Genomic DNA, 27567 nt, shown 5'->3' with positions numbered 1-27567 from the left:
TAAATGTGTGAATGACCTGTTTGCAGGTGTTTTTTTTCTTTTTAGAGGGTCTTTACTTGTTTATCATCCTTCAAAGTTACTTCCGGATACTGCTTTTATTCTGACAAACCGGAAGTGTCGCGCTACGCTGCTACTGTTCTCGACGCTGGTGTGGAGCGAAGCATCCAGCTCGCCTGCATTCCTCCTCTCTCTGTCTCGACAGACCGACGCAGGCACGGGAAGGAAGAAAGGAACGAAGACAAGAAAACTCAAATCATCTCCCACCACCTTTCAGCTGGATATTTTTTATAAACCCAAAGTGGACTCACACGGATACCGGTGACCAAATATGGCCGCGACTAAATAAGCACGTCAGGGACTGGGTTGGTGGACTTTTGGACCTTAGAGCAGCGTTAAACAACAAAAAAAACGTCTATTTTGTATGCGGGGTTCCGTGGTGAACGTCGACTAAAAGACAAGGGGCTTCGGTGAAACAATCTCCAAGCTTTCCACGGTGGATATTTTCTGTGTGTGTGTGTTTTTTTAAATAACAAGATGGCTGATGACAGCTAGCCTTAACAAGGACAGCAGCAAAGAGAGCGAGTGAGAGTGGCGTCTCCTTTAATAAATCTCCCCAGTGTGTATATTTTTGTATTTTTAAGCCGAATAGCACTGCTTTTGACGTAGCACTAGCAACAATAATGCCTTCGGTGGCGGCTAGCGAAGCTTGAGGGGAAAGTGCGTGTTAACGCGGTACCTGTTCCGAGGCTACAAAATGGTGAGGTGAGTCTCCTTCCATGATTTGAATCGAGATAAGGAAGTGGATGAAAATATGTTGTTGGCTGAAGGCGGCGGCGAGACGAGGCCAACAAGCTGGACACCCAAAGTAAGGATTTAAATTTGGATAAATTAAATCATCTTCTAGGTGGTGCTAGTAGTGGTGGTGGTGGGGGAGGCTTATTTGATCGATGTGTCGAAGCGGCCGACATTCCTGCGGATCGTTTTAAAAGCCCTTTTTGTTTCGCTTAGCCGAGTTAGCTTCATTCCGCCATTAAAGACAGCAACTATGCAGATAAGCGGTGTGATGTGATGATTTGTCGATATAATACGATTAGAAGGTCTTTTGTTGTCGAATGGAAAGTGCCAGAAAGAGCCGCGGCCTTGTCTCAGTGTGTGTAAGTGTGTAATATATACATATATATATGTGTGTGTGTGTAGATTATCATTATTCATCTCATGGAAATGGCGTTTTCACGTCAAATTGGAGCCTCCCAGGCGACTGCGTTGTTAATCCGACTTGTGCGAGCTTGTTCCTGGGCTGTGGTGCACGTTAGGCGGCTTTAATAACAGAACCGAACATTCTGTGCGGGTTCATTTGTGTCGGTTCTTTTTGGTTAAAAACAACTGGGGGGGTTTGAATCGGGTTTGTATATTTGTATGTGCGGTAAATCAGGGTGTGGATCCGTTTGGTTCTGGGTCCAAACCGGTCCAGGTTTATTATAATAATAATAATAATAATAATAATAATTAAAGAGAGCCGGAGAGCTCAGTAGATTGCTTCCACTGCATACTGCTCATTTGCATATTAGTTCTTTGCTTGTTTGGTTATCTGTGCCTTGTTTGAATTCCAAGGTTTACCTGGAGCTGACAGCAGGCTTGTAGCTTCCTGTAGGCCACACACACACACACACACACACACACACACACACACACACACATATAGAGGCCCCGGAGTGTGTGTCATTGTAGGGAAGCTGCATTTACAGTCACACTCGGGTCGCTTTACTGGAACATCACGCTGCAGCAATAACTTAACGCAAAGTCAGGGTCTTGTTTGTGAGGGTGGAGATACGTGATCTTTCAAGACCACGTCGGTCTGTTTTTCCTTTGCTTCCTCCCAAACCGGGGGGTGTCGGGTTTCCCGAGAACAGACAGACCGAAACCCGGAGGAGCCGGTGCATGCCTGCCCGTGCCGCCATGGCGTCCGACATGGCCGAGACATGGAGAAACTGTTTTGAGGAGGAGCTCATCTGTCCCATCTGTCTGCACGTCTTCTCGGAGCCCATCCAGCTGCCCTGCAAGCACAACTTCTGCCGGGCTTGCATCAGCGAGGCGTGGGCCAAAGACTCCTCGCTGGCCCGCTGCCCCGAGTGCAACCACGCGTACACGCAGAAGCCTAACCTGGAGAAGAACCACAAGCTATCCAACATCGTGGAGAAATACAACGCCCTCAGCGTGGAGAAGGCCCAGTCGCCGCCGCCACAGTGCATCCTGTGCCGCCGAGGCCCGCCCCTCCCCGCCGTCAAGGTGTGCCTGCGCTGCAACGCGCCCTGCTGCCAGTCGCACGTGCAGACGCACCTGCAGCAGCCGTGCTCGGCGCTCGGTCACCTGCTGGTGGAGGCCGAGGCTGTCAAGGCTTGGACGTGCCCGCAGCACGACGAGTACCGGCTGTACCACTGTGAGGCGGAGCAGACGGCGGTGTGCCAGTACTGCTGTTTTGCACGCTGCCACCCCAGCCACGGGCACGCTGTCGCCGACGTGGAGCTGCGCCGCAACGACATCAGAGTAAGAATTCACACGTTCACGTTGATTAGCGGTGCTGCCGCATATTTGGCTTACACAAAACTACAGCACAGATTTCCCTGATACAAGGTCGGAAAGCCATGAAGGAATCACGGTATTTTCCCACACTTGAATCCAAAATGTCTTCTGTCATCCTCTCGGAACCAAGAAATAGGACAGCCCATTTAGCTCCACACCACTAGGTGGCGATATTTCCTATTTATATTTGACCCATCATCAAAACAAAGTAACTAATTTCCATTTGAGTCGGAATAATTCCGTTTTCTTGGGGGGCGGAGACAATTCCTCAATTTTTTTCCCCCAACTTATCTACAGTAAACCTCGGATATATTGGAAATTCGCTCACAACGGACAGATAAAAAAGAACTGATTTTTCTGTAATGCATTTCCAATAAAAATTCATTGCATATATCGGATTTTTTAGAACGGATTTCGCCTATTTGAGACAAAATCTCCAGTCCCGTTCCAATGCATTTCCATGAAATTTCCCTCGCATATATCGGATGGCCGCATCGTGGCGCTCCGATTCGCCGAATCGTGACAGGCCGCTATACGACGTCATTTGCAGCGTTTGCAGCGTTGCCTGCGCGTCCAGGTACATTGGAAACATAGTCAAGGAAGTGCCTTTTTATAACGGATAAAATCCCATTTACGCATATACCGGATATAAATCCGATATATGCGTGAAACGGACATTTTCCGGTATATGCATATAACGGATTTCGCTTATATCGGACAAAACCAGTGGGGACAATTGAATCCGATATATCCGAGGTTTACTGTAGTTTACCCTTGTTAGTTCCATTATTTAATAAATGTTTGTCTACCTTCACAACACTAGGGGGCGATATTCCCATTAGCGGTGCTTTATCAGTTGGCCTTTGTAATCGCATTTTAGAATGACTTATTTATTCATGGAATATTTTCATAATTATAACATAGAAAACCCGTTTATGAGCTTGTGAATATATTTTTTCAATATTATCAGAGTCCTCTAGACTTGAAATAACACCACCTTGTGCTCCTGTGTGTTGCGAGTGGGGGGGCGGCAAACAGGAAGTGACTTTAGTGGGTCCAGAATTGAGTTTTGGCTCAAATCTGCAATAAACGTCTGGTGCTTGTGTGTCTCACCAAACATTACAATAAAATTACTCACATTCAGCATCTTCTGAATGCCTTATATTTGAATTTTAGTTAATTTAGTTATGTTTATACTCGGACACAGTACAGTAAAATGTGCATATATTTGGCTAATGGTAGTTTTTATGTATTAATGAGTATATTTTTGAAAAACCAGGATTAGAGTGAAGCTGAGAAATTCGAAGCGCGACATTGCCGAGGGATTACTGTCGTCCTGTTTCAGTCGGTAGGATTCGCTTTTCCTGTAAATCCTCCCCGGCTTCACGACGGCGACTCATGGAAGCAGATGTCGGCCATCTTGAGGGAATATGTCAGGTTTATCTGTGATCAATAAGCAATTGTGCACTTTACATATCGTGTAGTTTAGTCGTGGCTATTTAGTGAATCATTCGGCAGTTGCGATCCTTTCTCAGTCTGTCGGAATGCCACACAATGCAGCTGTGGGGGGAACAATGATGAGGGTCCCTCAATGGGCTGAGGGGGGGTGGGGCGGGTTTCTTATCTCTCCCGGACAGGTGTATCCTCGCTGGGGGATCGCCAGTTGTTGGATTCTAGTGACTCGATTTTCAAATGACGTCTTGCTTTTTGGAGGTTTGGAATGCCCCATTTTTTTTAAGGAGGTGTGTAAGGGGCAGATTAGTCAGAGTGGGGTGGGGGGGGGGGGGGGTAGTGGTGATCACGGCTGAGTCATGACATTCACCCATCACCCGCTTTAGGAGTAAACTAACTCTGTACTTCCTGTCAGAATGAGTCAGCTTCACGGATTGGGGGGGCGGGTGAGCGAGGCCCCCCCCCCCAAACAAAAATCCCTTCCATCTTTTCTTACATTATTAATCAGCTGGCTGGACGGTAATTAGAGGCTAATGAATTATTTAAGACGCATGAATATTTACATTTATCTTTCTGCAGCCGTGCAGCGCATATAAACAATAAGTGGTATACTGTACATAATATATAGTTACATATTTAAAACATACATAATAACGTGGTGATGTTGATTCAAGTGGTAGCAGCCATCTATGGGTTCAACTAGCCGCCAGCTAGCAATTCCCCCCACCCCCCGCACCTCCATTAGCCCCTCCCATCAAGTTCACCTCAGTGGCTCCACAGCACCTCCAGGCGCGGGGCGACCTTCCCCTCGGCCCCCCCGGTTCTGGTGTTGGCGCTGATGGAAAAGACACTGTGGTGAAATGACAGCTAAAGAGGGGCCCGTCCCTTTTAGCTATGTACCTACCCCAACCCCCTTTTGACCCCCTCCGCCTCCTCCTACCCCCCCACCTCAAATGTATCCATAGCTGCAACCTCCCTCTGGTAAGCTTCAGCGCCTTCGACCCTGCTGCTTTTTCCTCTCCCCCGCCCAAGCCTCTGCTCGGAGCCCGACTCAATCAATCAGCACAACCAGGTCACAGTCCTTGATGTAACATGGCAACCGTGTGTGTGTGTGTGTGTGTGTGTGTGATATCTAGGCCAGTGCTTTCCAGCCATGTGCTGCTGAGAAGTTTGCAGAAGTTCCAGGGCAGCCGATCACACTGTGACCTGATGATAAAATCAGATGTTTGCCAGAAACGAGCGCATCATGACGATGAAGGGCGGTGGGCGGGTTAAACGCACCTTCTTGATGTTAGGTTAGCATGAAATAAAGGACAAAGATGGTGGCTGCACGTCCACGTTAGCATCATTTAGCTTGAAGCGCTAATGGAGCCGTTTAAAGAGTTGCTCATAAAGTGATGTTAACTTTTGGTGATAATGGTAAAGATCTGTTCCATTGCGGTCATACAGCGTTTATGTTTACATGCTAATAACTTAGCATGTAAGGTTATGTGATTTAAAAACAATTTTAGACCACAAAATGATTAAATTTATTATTTGTGAGAGACATTCAAGACGTTCTGTATTTGCTCAGCAGATTTTGATCAGTTTTCCACACTGCAGAGGTTCCATTGTGGGCCCCCAAGCCGCAGTTTGGACACCATTATGAGACTGACTAAAACTCTTTGTTTGGGTTGAAAAACATTTCATCATTGCCAAAAAAAAAAGAAAAAAAAAGTGTTGCATTATCTCCCAGCAGCCCCTGCTGTGTGAAATGACGGCCATGTTTTTAGAGAGCAAATAAAGAGGAGAGCTTTTTCCCTGCCTGCTTATGCTCATTCATTTATCACCCCCCCCCCCCCCCCCCCACCACCACACACCCACTTATGCAAACACAAAATAACTGCTGGTTGCCATGACAGCACACCCCCTCCTCCCCCCTGCAGGGATTGTGTGTCGGATGGGGACTAACTAAGCCGACCGGTTCTTAATATCTCCGGCATGGAGGGGGGGGCAGGGGTTGGCAGGGGAGGGGGGCGGTGATGCAAGCTGAGGTCATCACCTTGCAGCCTTTTTTTCAAGACCTTTCTTCTTCTGTCCTCCCAGCAAAGCCTGCTGAGGCAGCAGGAGCGCGTGGAGGAGCGCGTGCAGGAGATCGAGGAGCAGCTTTGCAAGCTGGACTCGGACAAGTGTGTGGTGGAGGTACGTTGGAGGGACTTTAACCTTGCCGACGGAGGCACTAGAATGACGTTTGCGTTGATGTTTTGCAGGACCGCGTGTGCGAGCTGAAGGAGGACGTACGCCTGCAGTACCAGCGCATGCACCAGCTCCTGGAAGAGGACCTGGGCCGCACCCTGGAAGCCCTGGAACGGGCCCAGGCCCGCTTCTGCCAGGAGAACGCCGCTCAGGTGCTGGCGCTGGGCGAACAGCGCCACGAGGCCCAGAAGCTGCTGAGTTCCATCAACACAGCCTTCGGCAAAGCGGAGGAGCTGAGCTTCATGAAGAACACCAAGCCCGTCAAGATCCTCACAGACAGGTGAGCCGTTGTGTGGTGAAGTTGCCTACCCGGGTCTCACATCGTGTTCTCCCGCAGGTCTCAGGCGTGCGTGGGAAGCAGCCTGCCCCCTTACAAAGTCGGGAATCTCAACGCCAAGCTTTTCCTGTCCGAAATCACCAAACGAGAGAAGAGCTTGAAGAGAACGCTGGAAGGTACAAAGTCACACTAACCTAGGGGTGTCCAAAATTGGCCACTGAGGACCCCATAATGAAAAATCCAAGGATGATTGATGTTTTTTTTATATTTAAAAACGGCCTGCATGTCGTCTTTGTGTTAGCAACCTTCATTCCCATGAAACCTGTCAGTTTATATGTTCATGTCCAACAAGTCCTGGGTATGTCAACCGTCAAATTTGGGACCCAAATGCGTCATTTGGAGCCATGCTGGATGTTGACTTTCATACCCATATTGTCCAACGCTCCATCTCCAATACCTATATCAGCCAATCTAATCTTCTATTCAATGCAGCACTGTATTGTATTACAACAACATAACTGCAAAATGCAATACAAGTCATAGAAACGTGCCCAAATTCTGCGTGCGGCAGTCGAGTGATTCCTCCCAAGGTGGATTAGAAGTATGAAAGGGAGACCAGGCTCATATTGACTTGAGTTTTTGCATCATTTCCTGTTTTGTGCTCTTATTTTGGTTTTCTGTTTACTTTTTGGAGCACCGTGCAGCTCTACCTGTTTGTCATTAGTAATCAGCGTTACCACGTTACATGCTAATAGCATACCATTACCAATGACATGGTCTTACTAGCATAGCGATATCATCGGCAGAAAAAATGATACCAAAACATTTTTGTGCCATTGGTCGTCACGTTTTATCAGACAACCTAAGTCATTTCCATGGAAAAAATGGTTCCATTTATGTCAACGTGTTGTATAATTCATGTCCTCATTATCAAAAAGCTGCTGTAGAAGTTGTAGAACAGGGGTCTCAAACTTAATTTACCTGGGGGCCACTGGAGCTAGGGTCTGGGTGAGACTGGGCCGCATCAAAAAGTCTTAGGAATTTATTATTAAACAAAATTATTAAAAAATGTATTAAAAGCTCTGATAAAACATTCCACTGTTCTCAAATATCTTACTTTTTATTTTTCTGCACAAAATAAGATGAAAAATAAATAAACAAATCAAGAATAAAGAAAATCAATCAGTAATAAATAAATATAATAATAATAATAAAACAGCAAATAATAAAAACTTTAAAAACCACATAAAGTTGGTGGGTAGACAAATGATTTTTTTCAGATTAAAATGAACAAAGCATTATTAGAGCCCTGTAGACATGACAAAACACGACTATAGTCACATTTATACTCTTTTTATTTACAACATATTGCGCAACTGCAGGGTCTTGAGACACATGCTAACTCGCAAACTAGAGAGCTATAGCGACCTAAACGGTAGCCTTCAAGTTATTTCCTTTAAACTTAAATAGCCAAAAACTTACCACTTCCACACGGATAGGGAGGATAATGATACCATACAGCATCCATATCAAACTTGCGCGGGCCGCACTAACATTAAACTTTCATATCAAGGCGGGGGCCTCAAACTAGTGTCCTGCGGGCCACATTTGGCCCGCGGGCCGCGTGTTTGAGACCCCTGTTCTAGAACATTACTACTATACTATGAAATGACCCTTAGATTTGAGTATAAAATGTTGTATTGTAGCTCCCTTTTCCACTTTTTCCACTTGTCTTGTTTGGTTGTATGTTTATGAATGTACCACAGGACCGTTACAAATGTTAGAAATGAGCTGCGTGCCGCACTTTGGGCACCCCTACCGCCTCAGAGTGTTTTTGAACTGAACTCTTGTTCTCTCTTCCCTCAGCTCCCCTCACCCCTCCCTCCACCTTCCTGCAGTCCGTCCCGGCCTGCCCAAGCGGACAGAGCGTCGCTTCTGCAGGCGAGAAACGGAAACATTCCACCGCTTTCCCGGAGGGTGCCGGGAACGCTGGGAAGAACGCCACTCCGGGTTTCAAAGATGCATCCTCCTCGTCATCGTCCTCCTCGTCGCTAGCGAGCAAGCAGCCCTACCTGGGCTCCGCCTCCTCGTCTGCCGGAGAGGGTCAGTCCACCAATCAGCAGCCTCTGGGTCCGTGTGGCCCGCCTCACATCAATGAAGGCAGCGGCGGGAGTGCGGGAAGCGGGAGCAGCTCACTAAGCAGCCACCATTCCGGCGCCGTCTTCAGCTCCTCGCACTTCCCCCCCGGGGGCGGCGGCGGCGGCGGCGGCTCCTCGCACTCCTCCCAGCAGGCCGTTCTGCCCCAGTACGGCGGTCGCAAGATCTTGGTGTGCACCATGGATAACTGCTACTGCTCCGGGGTGGCCTCGGTTTCGGGCCACCGCGGACACCCGCCGTACTCACGCTCAGGCTCCTTCCCGTGGGTCAGCGCACAGGACTACCCGCCGCCCCCTGGTCTGGCTCCCGGGGGGCCGTCCATGCAGGGGCTGGCGGTGAGGGACTGGATAGACGCCTCGCAGTCGCACAGACACGCCGACTTCTACGGGCTGTACGGGCAGCCCTCCACAAAGCACTATGTCACCAGTTAACGCCGTCGTCACGCACACACATTCACAACACAATAGACTCCTATTAAGCCGTGCTAGCCTACACAATAATGTACACACGCACACACGTCTACAACATATATACACATTCGGGGGCAGGGTCGCTGTGAGTTTTATTTTTTTCCCCGCTCAGTGTTGTACGGAGTGTGTTGTACGTTTAAACAAACTTTAATAGATGCCAACGCGTTCCCCGCGTTCAAAGATGGAGCGCCAGCAAGGAGGGGCTGGAAATTGTTGGGGGGGTGGAGCCGAAGGGGGACAATGTATTTTTATTTATAGTGCTCGGAAAGATGAAAAGGAACTTTTGATGGCGGAATCCTCCATACCACCTCCAAGGAACGGGACAAAAAGCTGCAGGGTTCCAGTTTAGCGTTTCCGGCTGTACCGAGGTCCGTTGCCTTACGTTGTCATGACGTCATCCTTTATTTGACTGTGTCGTCACCTCGTGGCGTTTCTCAGAATCAGGGAAGGATCGCTCTTCCACTGGAAACACCCACATTTGTGGGAGGGGCGGGAGAACTGGACGCTTTGGAATTTTTTTTTTCCCTTCCATGCTTCCCAAAATCTTCTGACCAGACTGTTTTTTTTTCCTGTTAATTTGACATATTTTGGTGTTGTTTGCCGATGCCCCCCCCCCCCCCCCCAAACCCCCCACGCTCGTCTTGAGACTCATGGACGGTAAAAGTGACAAAGATGAGAGCAGCAGCAGCAGCAGCAGCAACAGTCAGACCAAACCAATCAAGCATCACCAGGAGGAGCGGGCGATGCTGTTAATGTACTTCCTTCAGGGCAACGATGTCACTTCCTCTCAATAAGCACACGAGCTCTTGGCTTCCCGTTTGCAGCTGTAAGCGTGCAAAGGAAGAGTTTATTTTTTTTGAAGCACTCAGAAGATAAATATGATTTAAAAAAAAAAAAAAAAAAGAACTGTATGCAGTTTAAAAAAAAAAAATAAGGTGGAAGGATTTTTTTTTCATGACTGTTTGTAAACGACTGGACTCCAAGCAATGATGGTCATTCTAAATAGAAGCCATTAACTAAGTTGAATTCAAGAAAAAGGACAAAAACCAACTTGAAAGTTTTTTTTTTTTGTAAATATTTTGTGAAATGGAAAAATGACAGACGTGATTTGGAGGAGAATTCCAAATAAAATTTAAACCGGCCCCGCTGTCAACATTTCTGTCTGATTGCTTTCATTCTGGAAAGTAGTGATGTGCGATACCACCGGAGGGTGTGTTCCGACTTTAGGGGGCATCTCCCGGTGGAGAGACACTGGACCAGCTCCACACCCTAGCGAGGGTACTTGAGGGTATGTGGGACTTTGCCCAAGCGGTCTACATGTGCTTTATGAAATTGGAAGAGGCATTGGACTGTGTTCCTCCTGGTGTCCTGTGGTGGGTGCTCCGGGAGTAGAGGGTTGGTGGTGCTCCACTATGTGCCATTCGGTCCTTTGGTTCCTTAGTTGGCATTGCCAGCCTGTTTCTGGTGAACGTTGGCCCTTTGTCACTGATTCTGTTCTGAATTTTTATGGGCAGAATTTCTTGGCGCACCCGAGGCGTCGAGGGGAGTCCAATTTGGGGGCCTGATGGCCTCATCGGGTTGTGACCTTCTGCATTTGAGTTCAAGTATCTCAGGGTCTTGTTGACGAGTGATGGGAAGGTTGGAGCGTAAGGTCCATATGCGGATTGGGACAGCGTTGGCAGTAATACGGTCGCTGTACCAGACCCGTGATGTTCCCAACACGGGTGTTTTACACCTTCTTGCTGGCACTTTCTTTGGCTCCATTTTGGGTTATGGAGGTGAGAAACTGTATTGAATTGAAGAACTAACTCATGGCAAAACAGGAAGATAGCGGTGGTTGATCTTGGCTGCCATATTGTGTCTTGGGGTACGCTCAAGAATCACGTTTTCAGTGAAGGTAAAAGAATCCTTGAAGGTTTATTTATTCATTAATTTCATTTTTTAAAACTGTAACTGTAAAACTATGAAAATGTAATTTAAAGTGTAGTGTTTTGGCTTTCTGGATGGGTTAATACATCTTATGGGAAGAATTCTGGAACGAATTAATGACGCTAACCAAGGTTCCATATTTACTAATTTCGCACAGAAGGGCCAACATATATGATTTAATCTTTTTTTTAAGTATTTACTTCTAGTCATGATTTGGGTGGTATTTTAATGGCAGTTATTTATCTCTTATTTAATATACATATATATATATATGTATATTATATATATATATATATATATATATATATATATATATATATATATATATATATATATATATATATATATATATAATAATAAATAAAATATAATTAATATATATATTTTTTCTTACCTTTTAAAATGAGTGTACAATAAATATATTATATATACAAAATATATATCTGGCCCTGAGGCAATGATACTTGATTTTTCTGTAAGTGACTTACTGTCGCCACCTGTGGCAAAAGTTGGTATGGCAACCATTCCAATCATGCTGCTCAAGTTTTTTACTTTGTAGTCTTCCTATGACTCATATCCAGCATTGCCCCGCCCTGACTGATAATGACGTCACCTTTTAATGGTTTCCATTGATATGCCAATTAAAATGAGCGTACTGGGTGTGCTTTTGAACACTCCCTTTAACAACAACAACAAAAAAAATCTTCATTTGTGGTCCCACCCTTCTCTTACTCCCACCTATGTCCCCACCCAGAAACATTTTCCCCTCTCTACGGCACACACCACTTTTTTCCACTCTCTTGACATTCTCCCACGCATTTGCACACAGATGTTGTGCAGCTGCTTAATGGAATGGAGGACGTGGAGATAATATGGTCGCCGCCCACGACTCAAGTGTGTATTATTCTTTACCTGACAGCCATAAAGGAAATGATTGCGGGTGTGGTAGGACATCTTTTATTGACGTTAACGGGTTGCTTGACTTGGTCAGCCATGTTTGTTGTCTCAGGTGAAGGGGGAACAAGGGCTCTCTGTTGCCCCTTGAGGCGAAGAGTAGTATTACACTCAGTTTTTTTTTAATCTAAAATGGTAAAGGTTTTAGTTTGTTTCTATTTTATTTTATTTTTTGAGTTTACTGTTAGATAGTTGGGGGTGCACCAACCCACTCCCCCAAAAAATGATTTCCCGCAGTATATTTTGTGGAATTTACTCTGCCTGACTGTAGGAACTGAAAAAATGTCTATTGTCTTTGACATAACTCGTTAGCTTAGCAGGTTTTTAATTTATTATTATTATTTTTATATTGTTATGCTGCTGCACCTTCCATGGAGTCTTCTGGCAGCGCCCCAATCAATGAGTGAGCAAATCAAATTATTTATTTTTATCCATTTATGGACACATTTTTGTGTTTATGTATGAACAACATTAGCAACATGCTAGTACATAACTGCTACACCATAATATAAAATACAATAAAAACATATCACCTTGAGTTAAGAATGAAATCAGGAAATGTCTAGATTAACAATGTTATTATGGATTATTTTATATTATAATTTTTGGATTATTTTTAATGATATAATCGATCCATTTATTGACTATTTTGAGTGTGTTTAGCAACATGCTAGTACGTATCTGCAGCACGATAATACATCAACATTATAGTGTAAAAAAAAACTAATTTTCACTGAATTAAGTCAGATTGGTTTTAACCCATTTATTAACTCGTTTTTAATGTACTTTTTATAATAGAAAATTACATTTTAACACTATTAGCAACATGCTAGCCGAGCAGCGAACTACTAGCCTATAGCTAAGCTTCGAGCAGCTATCTTGTCCCAGCATTTATTAGCATGCTAAGTAGTGCGTGAGGCCGACACAAAGGGAATCCTTGTTCCCGAAAGATGAGGCGGATGAAGGGCCCTTCCCACACTCTAAGTCTACATATGACCTGCACTATGTGAAACAAAAGCACGGCATGGATTTTGATACATTTTGTGCTCGTCTTTCCTCGCTTCTAGTGAACTCGGGACGGGCAGCTGTCGCCCACAGAGGCCTCTTGACGCGGGGGCTGCCGCTGACACCTGCTCCCACCCGCCGGTGAGCATTAAAACGCTGCAAACGCTCCATTCTGCTTGGGGTTTTTATTCACATACTGTACCTTCAGGTCTGGACAGATGACTATGGAGTATATCAAAAGAAAACAAAAACAAACATTAACCTTAAGATATGCAAATATTCCAAAAATGTGCATCGTGTGTCACAATGAAAGCACAGCAGGCTAACGCTATTTACAGTGGATTAAAAATGCCATTCCTCTAATCGATCATTTATACATAACATGTACAGTATAACTGTTAAGGGGCGAGGGTGTGTGAAAGCGCTCTATCATAAATAACACACTTACAAAAATATACCTCACTTCAAGCAGAGCCTTGTTTTTTTTTTTTTTTTAAACAACAACACACTTTGACCTCATCATAGTGGGATTCCAAAGAGTTAGTGCTGCTGGTACGTTAGGAGAGTCCACGATGGCGATGGCGTGATGAAAACCAGTGTAAAAACACCCGGGAGATGTAGCTGTTAGCTTAAAAACTCCATGTTGGATTAGTAGTGTGTGTACATTCACAAGTTTATCCCGTTGTATTAAGGCTCAGAAGGGTGGGTGTGTGTGTCGATGTCGTCGTGTGCTGCTGCTGCTGCCGTTCAGCTAAAAAGAGGAAGAAGAAAAAAAAAAAAGCTACTTTTTCTTGGAGTTGACGCTCTTGCACACCCAATTCATGCCCTCCTGAAGGGAGAGGGGAAGACGATGAACGAATAGTACAGTACGGAACGTAGCGTGGCGAATAGTAAACACTACCTGGATGCCCTCGCCGGTGAGGGCGGAGCAGGACTGGATTTGCCAGATACGGTCGCGGATGGTGTGCAGGTTGAGGCCCTCTGCGATCTCGGCAGCGGGGGCGGCTGTCAGCAGGTCCTGCTTGTTGGCGAAGATGAGCACGGGGACGCCGCTTAGCTTCTGCTCGTCCAATAACTCGGCCAGTTCCTGGAAAACATTCACTGAATCTTTTACTCATCGATTAAGCAAATTGGGTTTTTTTCGTGTGTATGTACAAATTCTTGAGCAGGGGTCTCAAACCCTAACCCTTGATATGAAAGTTTAATGTTAGTGCGGCCCCGCGCAAGTTTGATATGGATGCTGTATGGTATCATGTACCCAGAAAAAATTATTAAGTTTGATTAATGTTCATGTTAAAGGTTAAATAACTGTTAATAGTTATCCTCCCTATCCGTGTGGAAGTGGTAAGTTTTTTTTGCTATTTAAGTTTAAAGGAAATAACTTGAAGGCTACCGTTTAGGTCGCTAGCTCTCTAGTTTGCGAGTTAGCATGTGTCTCAAGACCCTGCGGTTGCGCAATATGTTGTAAATAAAAAGAGTATAAATGTGACTATAGTCGTGTTTTGTCATGTCTACAGGGCTCTAATAATGCTTTGTTCATTTTAATCTGAAAAAAATAATTTGTCTACCCACCAACTATATGTGGTTTTTTAAGTTTTTATAATTTGCCGTTTTATTATTATTATTATATTTATTTATTTATTACTGATTAATTTTCTTTATTCTTGATTTGTTTATTTTTCATCTTATTAAAAATAAAAATTACGATATTTGAGAACAGTGGAATATTTTATCAGAGCTTTTATTGTAGAAAATCGGAAACCAAAGCACCGAAAAAGTTTGTATATTTTTCCGTTTTTAATAAATGCGTTTTTTTTTTTTTGAAAACATGATGCGGCCCAGCCTTGCCCAGACCCTAGCTCCATTGACCCCCAGGTAAATTGAGTTTGAGACCCCTGTTCTTGAGGCTGAGCATGAACAGTGCCTCTGCTGGTGGCAGCCAGTACTGCGCTATATTTAGCCCACAATTGCCTTGAGGGGCATTAAAATCGATTTATGCTTCAATTAATTGACTTTTCTTTTTGATACATAAAACAGTGGTGCCTTGGTTAACATCGTTAATCTGTTCCAGATGGTCCAACTCAAACCACAACGGACTCTAACCAAAGCAAACTTTCCATAGAAAATAATGTCAATCCGATTAATACATTCCAGACGCCCAAAAATGTAAACACAAAAAGACCAAAACTATCCGTGTAACTAACAAGGAAGCATGTTTTGTGGGCGTGGCTCCATGTGGGCATGTTTTGTCACGTTAGTGATATGCGAATAACGCCGCTCCATCGGGGTTGACTTACCTGACCCGTCTCCTCAAACCTCTTCCTGTCGGCGCTGTCGATGACGTAAATCTGCAATCAAACAGAGGAAAAAAAAATAAGTTTTAATGAAACACGTTAGGGTTCAAACATCACTTACGAGCATGTCAGTGTTCTCAAAGTAGTTCCTCCAGTACGGCCTGATCTTCCTCTGACCCCCGATGTCCCAAACGTTGAGCTTGAAGCCCTGAGACTGGACGCTCTTGATGTTGAACCCCTTGAGGAGAACACATGCGTCAATCACGTGAACCCCGCTATACACATCCTGTCAGGAATCGCCTTCTTCCTGTTGCACCTGGGTGGGGGTGATGTGGCTGATGTCCTCGGAGGCCAGCTGCTTTAGCAGGGTGGTCTTGCCGCCGTTGTCCAGCCCCAGCAGCAGTATCCGCACCTCCTGGTCAGGTGTGCTCTTCAGCTTGCGGAGGATTGACAGCAATCCCTGCACACAAACAAAAAAAACAACATGTCACATCACTGTTCTTATTGAGAGCTGCCATTGTTGTCCTAAGTACATGCTCCATCCATACAACCATGTATGTAGCATTTCTAATTCACCCTTACGTACATAATCTAATGACTGACATTCAATTTGACATTCAATGTAATTCACTTCATGTCATTAAAAGAAGTTCTAAGACGTGCTGGCTCGGATAACGGCGGCAAGTCGCATCAACGGAAGCTAGCTCAGCTAAACTAAGCTAAGCTAATCTACCCTGACAACGGAACCTAACAAGAAGGCAGCCCGCTTTTCTCCACAAACAAAGCCCGGCTTCGCGTTCGCGGGCTCTGGGTACGAAATGTACACCGTTTACTTTTACCGTAGCGACAGTTAGCTTAGATTAGCCGCTTTGTATGAGGGCGAATGGTTAAAAAAAAAGACTCACCATCTTGTTGTCTTGTGTCGTGGAGACGCCAGCCGCGGAGGGTTACTAAGGGTGATGACGTCATACGCACAGTCACGCACGAAGGGAGGAGGGAGAGGGGTGGGGGTATTTTTAGTGTAGTTAATTTATGTTATTTGTTTAGCTGTTTTGCTATTACACTGGCTGCTTAACATTTCAATTACAGACAATTTATTTTTATTATATTATATTATATTATATTATATTATATTATATTATATTATATTATATTATATTATATTATATTATATTATATTATATTATATTATATTATATTATATTATATTATATTATATGTATTATTTATTTTTAATTTTAATTAGTAGATTTTTTATCCTTATTAACTCCCTTTCCCAATTAGAAGATGGTAAGATGGTACATTTCAATTACAGACAATTTATTTTTATTTTAATTTACTCTGTCATTGTATTTATATGAGTCATTATTAATCATTTACTTATTTATTATTATATTATATTATATTATATTATATTATATTATATTATATTATATTATATTATATTATATTATATTATATTATATTATATTATATTATATTATATTATATTATATTATATTATATTATATTATATTATATTATATTATATTATATTATATTATATTATATTATATTATATTATATTATATTATATTATATTATATTTATTATATTGTATATATTTATATTATTTATTTTTCTTTTTAATTTTAATTAGTAGATTTTTTTATCCTTATTAACTGTTACACGTTCTTTCACATTCACATTGTTTCCCTTTCCCGATTAGAAGATGGTAACATTTAAACACAGGAAGTGACAGTCGTTCCCTCGCAATATCACGTCTCGATTATTGCAGTGGGTTTTTTTCTCCAAAAATTTGTTATTGAAAGACAAAGGTATATGTAGTATTCTGGCCACTAGACATGAATAACGTTCCATTATTGCGGTGGTTTTCAGTTATTTTCTGTCATGCTACCATTGGGGGGCATTTTTTTTTTGAGAAAAGGATCATATTTACAGTATTTATTTATCTGTAGTGTACACAAAAAAACTGAGAAATGCTAGAAAATGGAGAGCGGTGAAGCATACAAGCATATTCAAGAGTCAATCGGATGCTGAGTACCACAAATACATACATGTTGGCAGGTCTGCACAAACACTGAAAAAATATGAAAAGTTACAAACATTTACAGTTTTGTGGCCAATCATCAGATTGACCTTCAAAGTTTGCCGCCGTGCACCGCCCACATCCTCTGGCGCAGGCTAAATTAGTTCACAATATACAATATCATCATCCAACTGTCCAATATCTGGGATTTTCATTTGGTCAAAGTCTCTAAGTTCGTCAAAGGTCAAAGTATGACCCATAGTTTTTGCCCAAAGTGGCTCCTTCATATAAAAATGGCTGACTTCCTGTTTGGTTTGACACATGTGTCCTTAAGACTTTTTTTTTGCATCCTTTCCTTAATTTCCCATTTCCATGGAGCCTATCCCAGCTGTCTAGAGGTTTATAATAAGGCAAGTCTCTATGCAAAGCAGTAAGAAAAGAGTCCAGTGACGATCAGTTATGCCTACTCCCATCCACAGGTGGCGGCAGTGAGCTGATTCGCTTACTGCCAACTGTTAATAAGACCCGAAGAAAAAGAGGACGAAAACGCACTGCCCTGTTGTAGATAAGTAAGTCATTTGTATGCATGTCTTACTAAAATACATTTATATGTATATTTGTTAACTAGTTTGTGCCACGTTGAGTAAAATCGCGTAGTTAAGTCGATGTACCGTACAAGTTAGCTCGTAGCTACTAGCAAAACAGTTGTTATGGAAAAAGGGCGGGCTTTAGGACCGGCTGGACCTGCGCGTCACGGGGGAGCTGCCCCGGCACGCCATTGGCGGAGAGCTTGCCACGTGCACATGTCTCCACTATTGCCACCGAGAGCTCGTTTGATTACCTGCCAGATTCTCTTCATAGGCGGTGGACGGTTCAACGTAAAAAAGGTGAGCATTGTGTCTCCAGTCAGATGCCGTAAGTGTAAATTCCCCGTTGTTTGTTGTCGCTGTTTTTCTTTGCTTCGTCGCTTAGGGTTTTGACGGCATGGCGCCCGAGTAACACGACACACTAAGTTGCATCACTCCACTTGACATGTTCTCTCATTCCCATTCTTAAGACTCTCAAATGCACTTTAACCACATGTAGGGTTGTCTGAGAATGCAATAAATGCACGTTAACCGGGGTGAAGGCTGCAAAAACAGTTATGAGCAAAGTGCAGCTCATCTAAATGGTCTCAGGCCTGTAGAGCCAGTTTGTCAAGCCTCACTGAGGTGCTTCTTTTTACACAAACATTTCCCTCTTTATTCAGTTTTGTATTTAGTGCTGTAAATAATATTCCATACTCATTTATGGGTGAATTTGTGTGCATTAATGAGACTTAAAGGAGTGTCAACTGGTTGCAACTTTTTAGCTATGCTTTAGTTTGTAGGCATGCCACCAAAAACTACTTAAATGCGTTTTTTTTGTATGCAAAAATAATTTTTGCAGGCCTTAGCAGGTCCTACTTAAATCCACTGTCTCAAATGACCTACTTTCTGCAAAGGGAATGTCCTGTGGGCCATATCGGCTTCCGGGCAAGTTGGTAAAACTCAGTGTTATGTCATATCTTAGATGTGATAGTGACTTTTGCCTCTTGCAGGTTTCACATTCAAACCAAACAAATCCAGAATAATCCAGTTCAGTCCGGGCTGAGTCGCATATTCTCCTCGAAAAGCCTGCAAAAACAACTGCTGTCAGTTTAATGTTGCATGTGAATAATTAGCCGCGGGATGAAGCTGTGTAGACGCAGGACTCAGGCCGTTTGAGGTTGGGGTTGGGTATGGGGACACGGCTGCAGAACCTTTCACCTCGAGCAGGTCAATGATTTCTGTAAGAGCGCAAAATGTAACTTGTATAGACGTTACACCATCCAAGTACTAATAATGTGCATCAATACTACAATACTGAATAGTATTGTTTTGTGTTTCTCCTTTTCTCAGGTGCGCAAAGCCAGCCGCCGTGCATTAACCTGCCACCCGTGAATGCCTGCCAGGAACCGCCATGGCGCTGAGCTCGACGTTCGACATTGACGCACCGCGATGGGACCAGTCCACGTTCACGGGCCGGCTGAAGCACTTCTTCAACGTCACCGACTGGCGGACGGCGCTCTTGCCTGACTCGCGCCTTGACGAGGCCAAAGCCTTAGTGGAGAGCTGTAGGTAAGAACGGGAGAACAAAATATTGCATAATTGTACGTGATGGTGTGTTCAGGTGCTCGTTCTGCGTTTCAGGGCGGGTTCCGTTCCGCCAGGTACCACTGAAGAACAGCTCCACTATGCCAAAAAGCTTTATGACTCCGCCTTCCACCCCGACACGGGGGACCGCATGAACCTCATCGGACGTATGTCCTTCCAGGTGCCAGGAGGTATGGCCATCACCGGCGCCATGCTCCAGTTCTACAGGTACTGCAAGGAAAATGTCACTTTGTACCCAAACTATTTCAGTTCATAACCCAAATATAATCCTATTACCGTATTTTCCGGACTATAAGTCACACTTTTTTTTTATTTAATACTATTTTTTTATTGACTGTTCCTGCGACTTATAAATTAAAAAAACTGGACTTTTTCTGTTCATGTTTATTTTTCGTGTAGCTGAATAACCATTGTGTTAGCATAGCTTACATCTATTAATTCTCTATTCTTTTATTGTTAGAACTTGCCTTCCAAGAGGACGTAATGTCTGTTTTGGTCAAGTAGTTCAAATAAATTACCTGCAAAAAAATGCGACTTATACTCCAGTGCGACTTATGTATGTTTTTTTCTACCTAATTAATCATTTTTGGCTTTGTGCGACTTATACTCCAGTGCGACTTATGTATGGTTTTTTTTCTACCTAATTATGCATTTTTGGCCTTGTGCGACTTATACTCCAGTGCGACTTATGTATGTTTTTTTTCTACCTAATTATGCATTTTTGGGTTTGTGCGACTTATAATGCAGTGCGACTTATGTATGTTTTTTTCTACCTAATTATGCATTTTTGGCCTTGTGCGACTTATACTGCAGTGCAACTTATGTATGTTTTTTTTCTACCTGATTATGCATTTTTGGCCTTGTGCGGCTTGTACTCCAGTGCAACTTATGTATGTTTTTGTTTTCTACCTAAGTATGTATTTTTGGCATTGTTCGACTAATACTCCAGTAAGACTTATGTATGTTTTTTTCTACCTAATTAAGCATTTTTGGCCTTGTGCGAATTATACCGCAGTGCGACTTATGTATGTTTTTTTTCCCTACCTAATTATGCATTTTTTGCCTTGTGCGACTAATACTCCAGTGCGACTTATGTATGGTTTTTTCTACCTAATTATGCAATTTTGGCCTTGTGCGACTTATACTCCAGTGCAACTTATGTATGTTTTTTTTTCTACCAAAGTATGTATTTTTTGCCTTGTGCGACTAATACTCCAGTGCGACTTATGTATGTTTTTTTCTACCTAATTATGCATTTTTGGCCTTGTGCGACTTATACTCCAGTGCAACTTATGTATGTTTTTTTCTACCGAAGTATGTATTTTTTGCCTTGTGCAACTTATACTCCAGTGCGACTTATGTATGTTTTTTTCTACCTAAGTATGTATTTTTGGCCTTGTGCAACTAATACTCCAGTCAGACTTATGTATGTTTTTTTCTACCTAATTATGCATTTTTGGCCTTGTGCGACTTATACTGCAATGCACTTATGTATGTTTTCTTCTACCTAATTATGCATTTTTGGCCTTGTGACTTATGTATGTTTTTTTTCTACCTAATTAAGGATTCTTGGCCTTGTGCGACTTATGTATGTTTTTTTGTACTTATTATGCATTTTTGGCCTTGTGCGACTTATGTATGTTTTTTTTCTACTTATGCATTTTTGGCCTTGTGCGACTTATGTATGGTTTTTTTTTCTACCTAATTATGCATTTTTGGCCTTATGCAACTTGTACTCCAGTGTGACTTATGTATGTTTTTTTCTACCTAATTATGCATTTTTGGCCCTGTGTGACTTATACTGCAGTGCGACTTATGTATGTTTTTTTTCTACCTAATTATGCATTTTTGGCCTTGTGCCACTTATATTCCAGTGTGACTTATGTATGTTTTTTTTCTACCTAATTATGCATTTTTGGCCTTGTGCGACTTATACTCTGAAGCAACTTATAGTCCAGAAAATACGGTATATATTTTTCTATATTATTACAACGACCATCAGTCCAGAGGATTTTTGCTATAATATGCCATAGAATAAATACAAATTCAATACAAATATTGAATTTACAATTACAATACAAATGCTGGGTAACTTCCTGTGAGGGGGCCGGGGAAGCACGTGTCGACGAGCGCCTTTTTGTTAAAGGATGCATGTTGTCTTCTCAGGACGGTTCCAGCGGTCGTGTTCTGGCAGTGGGTGAACCAGTCCTTCAACGCGCTGGTTAACTACACCAACCGCAACGCTGCATCCAGCATCACCCCCAAGTAAGAACGGGGGTCTGGCTGTCATTCCATCATCATCATCATCATCATCATCAAGTGTATGTTGTGTGTCTCAGGCAGATCGGCGTCGCCTACGTGACGGCGACCAGCACGGCTTTAGCCACGGCGGTCGGGCTCAACCTCTACACAAAGGTACCGTCACGCACTCAAAAAGCCGCCTTCATCCAAAATCACGCCGGTGTTTTCCGCTCCCTCCTGCAGAGAGCCCCCCCTCTGGTCGCCCGATGGGTGCCCTTTGCGGCCGTGGCAGCGGCCAACTGTGTCAACATTCCCATGATGAGGCAACAGTGAGTCCTTGCAGACAACATTGTGCTTGATATCGTACGCTTTGTGCACAATCCAATGTAGGACGCTATTAGCTAAGCTGGCCTAACAGAACTCGGGGAACACATGAGGGAACACATTTACCGTGACGCACACGAGCAGGAGTTTTATTTACATCTTAACTGTCTTATTTACTCTCATGTCTATAATATTGGGTAATATGAATGTTTTAAAAGCTACATTTACATTGAGACAAAAGCCACCGCAGGAAGTATGCTGTCAAGAAAAACAGTCGGCATTATCTTCATTCATTTTCTACCGCTTTTTCCTCACGAGGGTCGCGGGGGGTGCTGGAGCCTATCCCACCCAGCTGTCTTCGGGCGAGAGGCGGGGTACACCCTGGACTGGTGGCCAGCCAATCACAGGGCACATATAGACAAACAACCATTCACACTCACATTCATACCTATGGACAATTTGGAGTCGCTAATTAACCTAGCATGTTTTTGGAATGTGGGAGGAAACCGGAGTACCTGGAGAAAACCCACGCATGCACGGGGAGAACATGCAAACTCCACACAGAGATGGCCGAGGGTGGGAATTGAACCCTGGTCTCCTAGCTGTGAGGTCTGCGCACTAACCACCAGACCGCCGTGCCGCCCGGCATTATCTTATTTACGTCAAATAAGTCGTGTTATCTCTGATTTATATCTACTGTTTTGGGTAATGGGACTGTCAGCGTGACTATAGGGTTGCTAGTTCATGTCTGGGGGCTTTAATAATGTTAAAGACCATATTATAAGCAGAGATTATAAGCAGGTTTTTATTACTTTAATCACAAAAAATATTTCTTTTATTAATACTGGGGCCTACTTCATGGAAATTAAGTCATCACAGTCGGGTATGGAACCAATTAACTGTGATAAACGAGGGACGGCTGTATTTATTTGCTACAATATGGTGTGTTTGGACGGCACGGCGGTCGAGTGGTTAGCGCGTAGACCTCACAGCTAAGAGGACCAGGGTTCGATTCCACCCTTGGAATCCTCTCTGTGTGGAGTTTGCATGAGTTTGCGTGGGTTTTCTCCGGGTACTCCGGTTTCCTCCCACATTCCAAAAACATGCTAGGTTAATTAGCGACTCCAAATTGTCCATAGGTATGAATGTGAGTGTGAATGGTTGTTTGTCTATATGTGCCCTGTGATTGGCTGGCCACCAGTCCAGGGTTGCCCAAAGACAGCTGGGATAGGCTCCAGCACCCCCGCGACCCTCGTGAGGAAAAAGCGGTAGAAAATGAATGAATGGTGTGTTTGCCCCTAGAGTACTATCATGGTATTGAACATAGGTTTTTATTTTTTGCCCCATATAAGAAACAAACATTTCACTCATAGCTATTTTTTAAAATTATTTTGACATAAATAGTTAGGCCCAAACACATCCCAGTTAGTATGAGCTTGTTTTGCGCAAATCGGAGCACGGTTTCTATAAAATGGAGTCTAATTTGGAACGGTTGAGAGATGTGGGGAACTTGAGAAGGACTGTAATATTCCTTGTTTTTCTTTTCTCCAGGGAAATCCTCAACGGCATCGCTGTCACCGATGAAAACGGGAACAAACTGGGCCACTCACAGGTGAGGCCTTTTGGAAATATACAGCAGGTAGCGTGTCGTGTTTGCTGCTTTCCTCGTTTCTTATTTGTTCTCACACCCAACATTTAAATACTAACCAATGACAACACAACTAAATGAAACTTATTATTATTATTATTAAGGGAGAAAAAAATCCAAAGCTACATGGACCACACTACCACCACCATATTTTACTGCTACATGATGTTCTTTATTCCAGATGTAATGGGACACACACCTTCTAAAAGGTTCAACTTTTGTCTGGTCAGACCAAATAGTTTTTTCCCCAAAGGTCTTTAGGATCATTAAGATGTTTTCTGGCAAAATGGAGACCAGACTTAATGTTCTTTTTGTTCAGCTGTGTTCTTTTTTGGTCTTGGAAAAACCACAGCTGGCCGTTTTATGGTGGAGTCACTTTTGGATGTTGTTGTGGGGCCTTTTGTGACCTCTTGTGTGAGTCATCACGGTGCTCTTGGGGTTATTTTACATGGCTGGATATTCCTGGGAAGGTTCACTCTTGTTACATGTTTTGGCTCTCACTCTGTTTTGCTGGGGTCCTAAAAGCTTTTCAAGACGGATAGATCTGAATTTATTTAAAATTATGTTTTAACAACCGCAGCAATCATGTTTTTCTCCTTTTTTAATAAAAAGTTTTACTTAAAAATAGTTCAGTCGTGTTGTCATTGACTATTTGGGTTTGTTATGTAAAAAATTAGAAATCAGGAAGGGGCACCACTTTGCATATATATTTAAAAAAAAAAAAAACTTCTCGCTGCTTCTTATCATTGTAGAAAGCGGCTGTGAAAGGCATCACCCAGGTGGTCATCTCCAGGATTACCATGGCCGCACCAGGAATGAGTACGTATCGGGAAAACAAGTCTCATGAATGGCTCTTTTATTTTACCGCCTTCACTTCTCTCCTCCCTTTCCAGTCATCCTCCCCATCATCATGCAGCGCCTGGAAAAATACAAATTCATGCAGGTTAGCACCTTTTTTTTTTTTTTTTTTTTTTTTTTTACCCACCGAGGAGCAAGAGCCCATGAAAATGTCTTTTCTCTTCTTCCTTCCAGAGAATCACGTACCTCCACGGGCCCATTCAAGTGATGATGGTGGGCGTCTTGTAAGTACAACATCTGGCGGGATGAGGAGGGATTTTGAATGCGGAAAGTGTCAAGGATCAACACCACTCTCTTCACAGTTTGGTCTTCATGGTGCCGGCGGCCTGCTCGTTGTTCCCACAGAAATGGTAATTAAAAAAAAACCATTGAAGTATTTAGTGTTGGGCTGCAACTTAACTGCACTGTAGATGTTCATATTTTATTTTGTAATTACAAAATTATTAATAATTAATAATTATTATAATATTATTATTGATAATTAGTACTTAATAATTAATTAATAATTGAATTAATCATTGTAATATTTAATATATAATATTAAAAATGTTATTTGATATAATAATTATTATAATAATATTTTTTTTAATTATTAGATTTTTTTTAAATATTCTGATCATACCAGCATAGCGGCAACCAGCAGAGGGCGCAAGTACTTATTGCCCAACTAGTTTAGCGCCTAAACTATAGAAAAAAGCGTTCCGTAGCATTGAAGTATTTAGTGTTGGGCTGCAACTTAACTGTACTGTAGATGTTCATATTTTATTTTGTAATTACAAAATTATTCATAATTAATAATAATTATTATATTAATTAATACTAATTAATTAATACTCAATTAAGTAATAATTAAATTAATAATTATTATTATAATTTAAATTATAATTTAAATTTAAATATATTTTTAATTAGTTATTAATAATAACAATAAGTATTATATTAATTAATAATAATTAATTAATACTTAATTAATTAATAATTATTGTTTGATATTATAATAATAATATATTTTTTAATTATTTTATTTATTTATTTTATATGCTGATCACACCAGCATAGCGGCAACCAGCAGAGGGCGCAAGTACTTATTGCCCAACTAGTTTAGCGTCTAAACTATGGAAAAAAAACGTTCCGTAGCAGTCACGGGAACAATAAAAGCCAGTTCTGACTTTGTCCCTCTCCTTTCTCCTCCTCCTCCTGGTTCTCCTCGCAGCTCCATTGCCGTGTCAAAACTGGAACCGGAACTTCGTGACTCCATTGTGTCCAAGTACGGCGAGGCCGTGCAGCACGTCTACTTCAACAAAGGCCTCTGAGGCCTTAACAGAACTTTTATGCCATTTATCTTTTTTCCTAGTGATTATATTTCAAGAGGTGCTTCCACAGTACAGTAACTTTGTATTTTTTATAATTCTGTTATGATTCTCAAAATGAATTATTCCTCTTCTCCCCCCCTTTCTTCCTTCACAAACCAAATGATATATTCTCAGGAAATTTCTTTGCTTCATCACAGGACTCACTGTCAGAACTAAGCAAAAACATGTTCTGAAGCCTTTTTTTCTTAAGTGTTACGTGCCTTCGAGAGCGTTGCTTTGGCAACAACAAGACTCCTGGGATGCTCCCCCCCCCCCCCCCCCCCCCCGCCCACCACCCCCACCAAGCTGACCTCTACGCATGGACAAAGTGAGGCTGAGTGGACAAACAACTCTGCTCTCACTCTTTGTCAAATATGGGAGCAACAGTGCAAGGAATGGGGGCGGGGGGATGCTGCCTTCTGGTGGCGGAAAGGAGGGAGCTAGACTGGTTACAATGGTTGTTAGTGGGTTTTTTTGCATGATTCCGCTTGAAAGTTGACCTCACAGAAGTAAAATCACACCATAATCTTCAGCATAAGCTGGAATAAAGACCTACACAATGTTGGAATTCATGTTGGTGCTGTATAATATTTAGGTTAAATTCACATCATACTCATTCAAATACATAATGTAAAGTTGGTGCCAGATATTTAATGGGTAAAATTTTTAAAAATTATAATTATATTTTTAATTATAAAAAATATGTAATATTGAGTGAGTTAAATATACTATTTTTTTTAATTTTTTTCAAATTACTTATTAGAAAGTTTCTAAATATTTTATCTGAAAATATTGCAAAGCAACATAGCAATGTGGGCATAATCTATTTTGGTTAAATTCACGTCATACTCATTCAAATACATAATGTAAAGTTGGTGCCAGATATTTAATGGGTAAAATTTAAAAAAAAAATAATTATATTTTTAATTATAAAAATTATGTAATATTGAGTGAATTAAATATACAATTTTTTTATTTTTTTCAAATTACTTATTAGAAAGTCACTAAATATTTTATCTGAAAATATTGCAAAGCAACATAGCAATGTGGGCATAATCTATTTTGGTTAAATTCACGTCATACTCATTCAAATACATAATGTAAAGTTGGTGCCAGATATTTAATGGGTAAAATTTGTAAAAAATATAATTATATTTTAAATTATAAAAATATGTAATATTGAGTGAGTTAAATATACTATTTTTTTTTTCAAATTACTTATTAGAAAGTTTCTAAATATTTTATCTGAAAATATTGCAAAGCAACATAGCAATGTGGGCATAATCTATTTTGGTTAAATTCACGTCATACTCATTCAAATACATAATGTAAAGTTGGTGCCAGATATTTAATGGGTAACATTTTTAAAATATATAATTATATTTTTAATTATAAAAAATATGTAATATTGAGTGAGTTAAATATAAAATTTTTTTATTTTTTTTTAAATTACTTATTAGAAAGTTTCTAAATATTTTATCAGAAAATGTTGCAAAGCAACATAGCAATGTGGGCATAATATATTGCAATACAAAGCAGCAGCCAGCAGAGGGCGCAAACCCCAAATGCCGAACTAGTAAGACTTGCA

General features: G+C 42.0%; 3 protein-coding genes and 1 long non-coding RNA gene across 5 annotated transcripts; 3 read left to right on the top strand and 1 right to left on the bottom strand.

Moving 5' to 3' along the window:
* Positions 1-101: 101 nt before the first annotated feature.
* trim8b (tripartite motif containing 8b) lies at positions 102-11322 on the top strand. Its single transcript, XM_058068426.1, has 5 exons — positions 102-2544; positions 6118-6213; positions 6282-6547; positions 6605-6720; positions 8411-11322. The coding sequence occupies exons 1-5, from the start codon at positions 1939-1941 to the stop codon at positions 9130-9132; spliced, it is 1806 nt and encodes a 601-aa protein (XP_057924409.1). The 5' UTR covers positions 102-1938; the 3' UTR covers positions 9133-11322.
* Positions 11323-11573: 251 nt separating this feature from the next.
* LOC131125735 (uncharacterized) lies at positions 11574-13563 on the top strand. The gene is made up of 2 exons (XR_009129058.1): positions 11574-12457; positions 13122-13563. It is a non-coding gene; the product is annotated as an uncharacterized LOC131125735 (long non-coding RNA).
* arl3b (ADP ribosylation factor like GTPase 3b) lies at positions 12738-16344 on the bottom strand. The gene is made up of 6 exons (XM_058067563.1): positions 16259-16344; positions 15670-15813; positions 15475-15591; positions 15357-15407; positions 13961-14146; positions 12738-13888 (listed from the first exon to the last, which is right to left on the bottom strand). Exons 1-6 carry the CDS (start codon positions 16259-16261, stop codon positions 13841-13843), a joined length of 549 nt encoding a protein of 182 aa, XP_057923546.1. The 5' UTR covers positions 16262-16344; the 3' UTR covers positions 12738-13840.
* Positions 16345-17863: 1519 nt separating this feature from the next.
* Positions 17864-26556, top strand: sfxn2 (sideroflexin 2). 2 transcript variants are annotated; one of them, XM_058067562.1, is made up of 12 exons: positions 17864-17951; positions 19302-19520; positions 19593-19763; positions 21723-21821; positions 21896-21971; positions 22041-22126; positions 23673-23733; positions 24522-24588; positions 24663-24712; positions 24802-24851; positions 24930-24977; positions 25841-26556. In XM_058067562.1, the coding sequence occupies exons 2-12, from the start codon at positions 19363-19365 to the stop codon at positions 25938-25940; spliced, it is 966 nt and encodes a 321-aa protein (XP_057923545.1). In that variant the 5' UTR covers positions 17864-17951; positions 19302-19362; the 3' UTR covers positions 25941-26556. The 2 variants fall into 2 exon arrangements, with proteins under 2 accessions (XP_057923545.1, XP_057923544.1); XM_058067561.1 differs by lacking the exon at positions 17864-17951 and adding an exon at positions 18114-18269.
* Positions 26557-27567: the final 1011 nt, after the last annotated feature.

This window comes from Doryrhamphus excisus, chromosome 3 (genome assembly GCF_030265055.1).
Source record: "Doryrhamphus excisus isolate RoL2022-K1 chromosome 3, RoL_Dexc_1.0, whole genome shotgun sequence".
In the NCBI taxonomy this organism is placed as follows: domain Eukaryota; kingdom Metazoa; phylum Chordata; class Actinopteri; order Syngnathiformes; family Syngnathidae; genus Doryrhamphus; species Doryrhamphus excisus.
The sequence above is the reverse complement of the archived record's forward strand: the minus strand, read 5'-3'. Positions and strand labels throughout refer to the sequence as shown.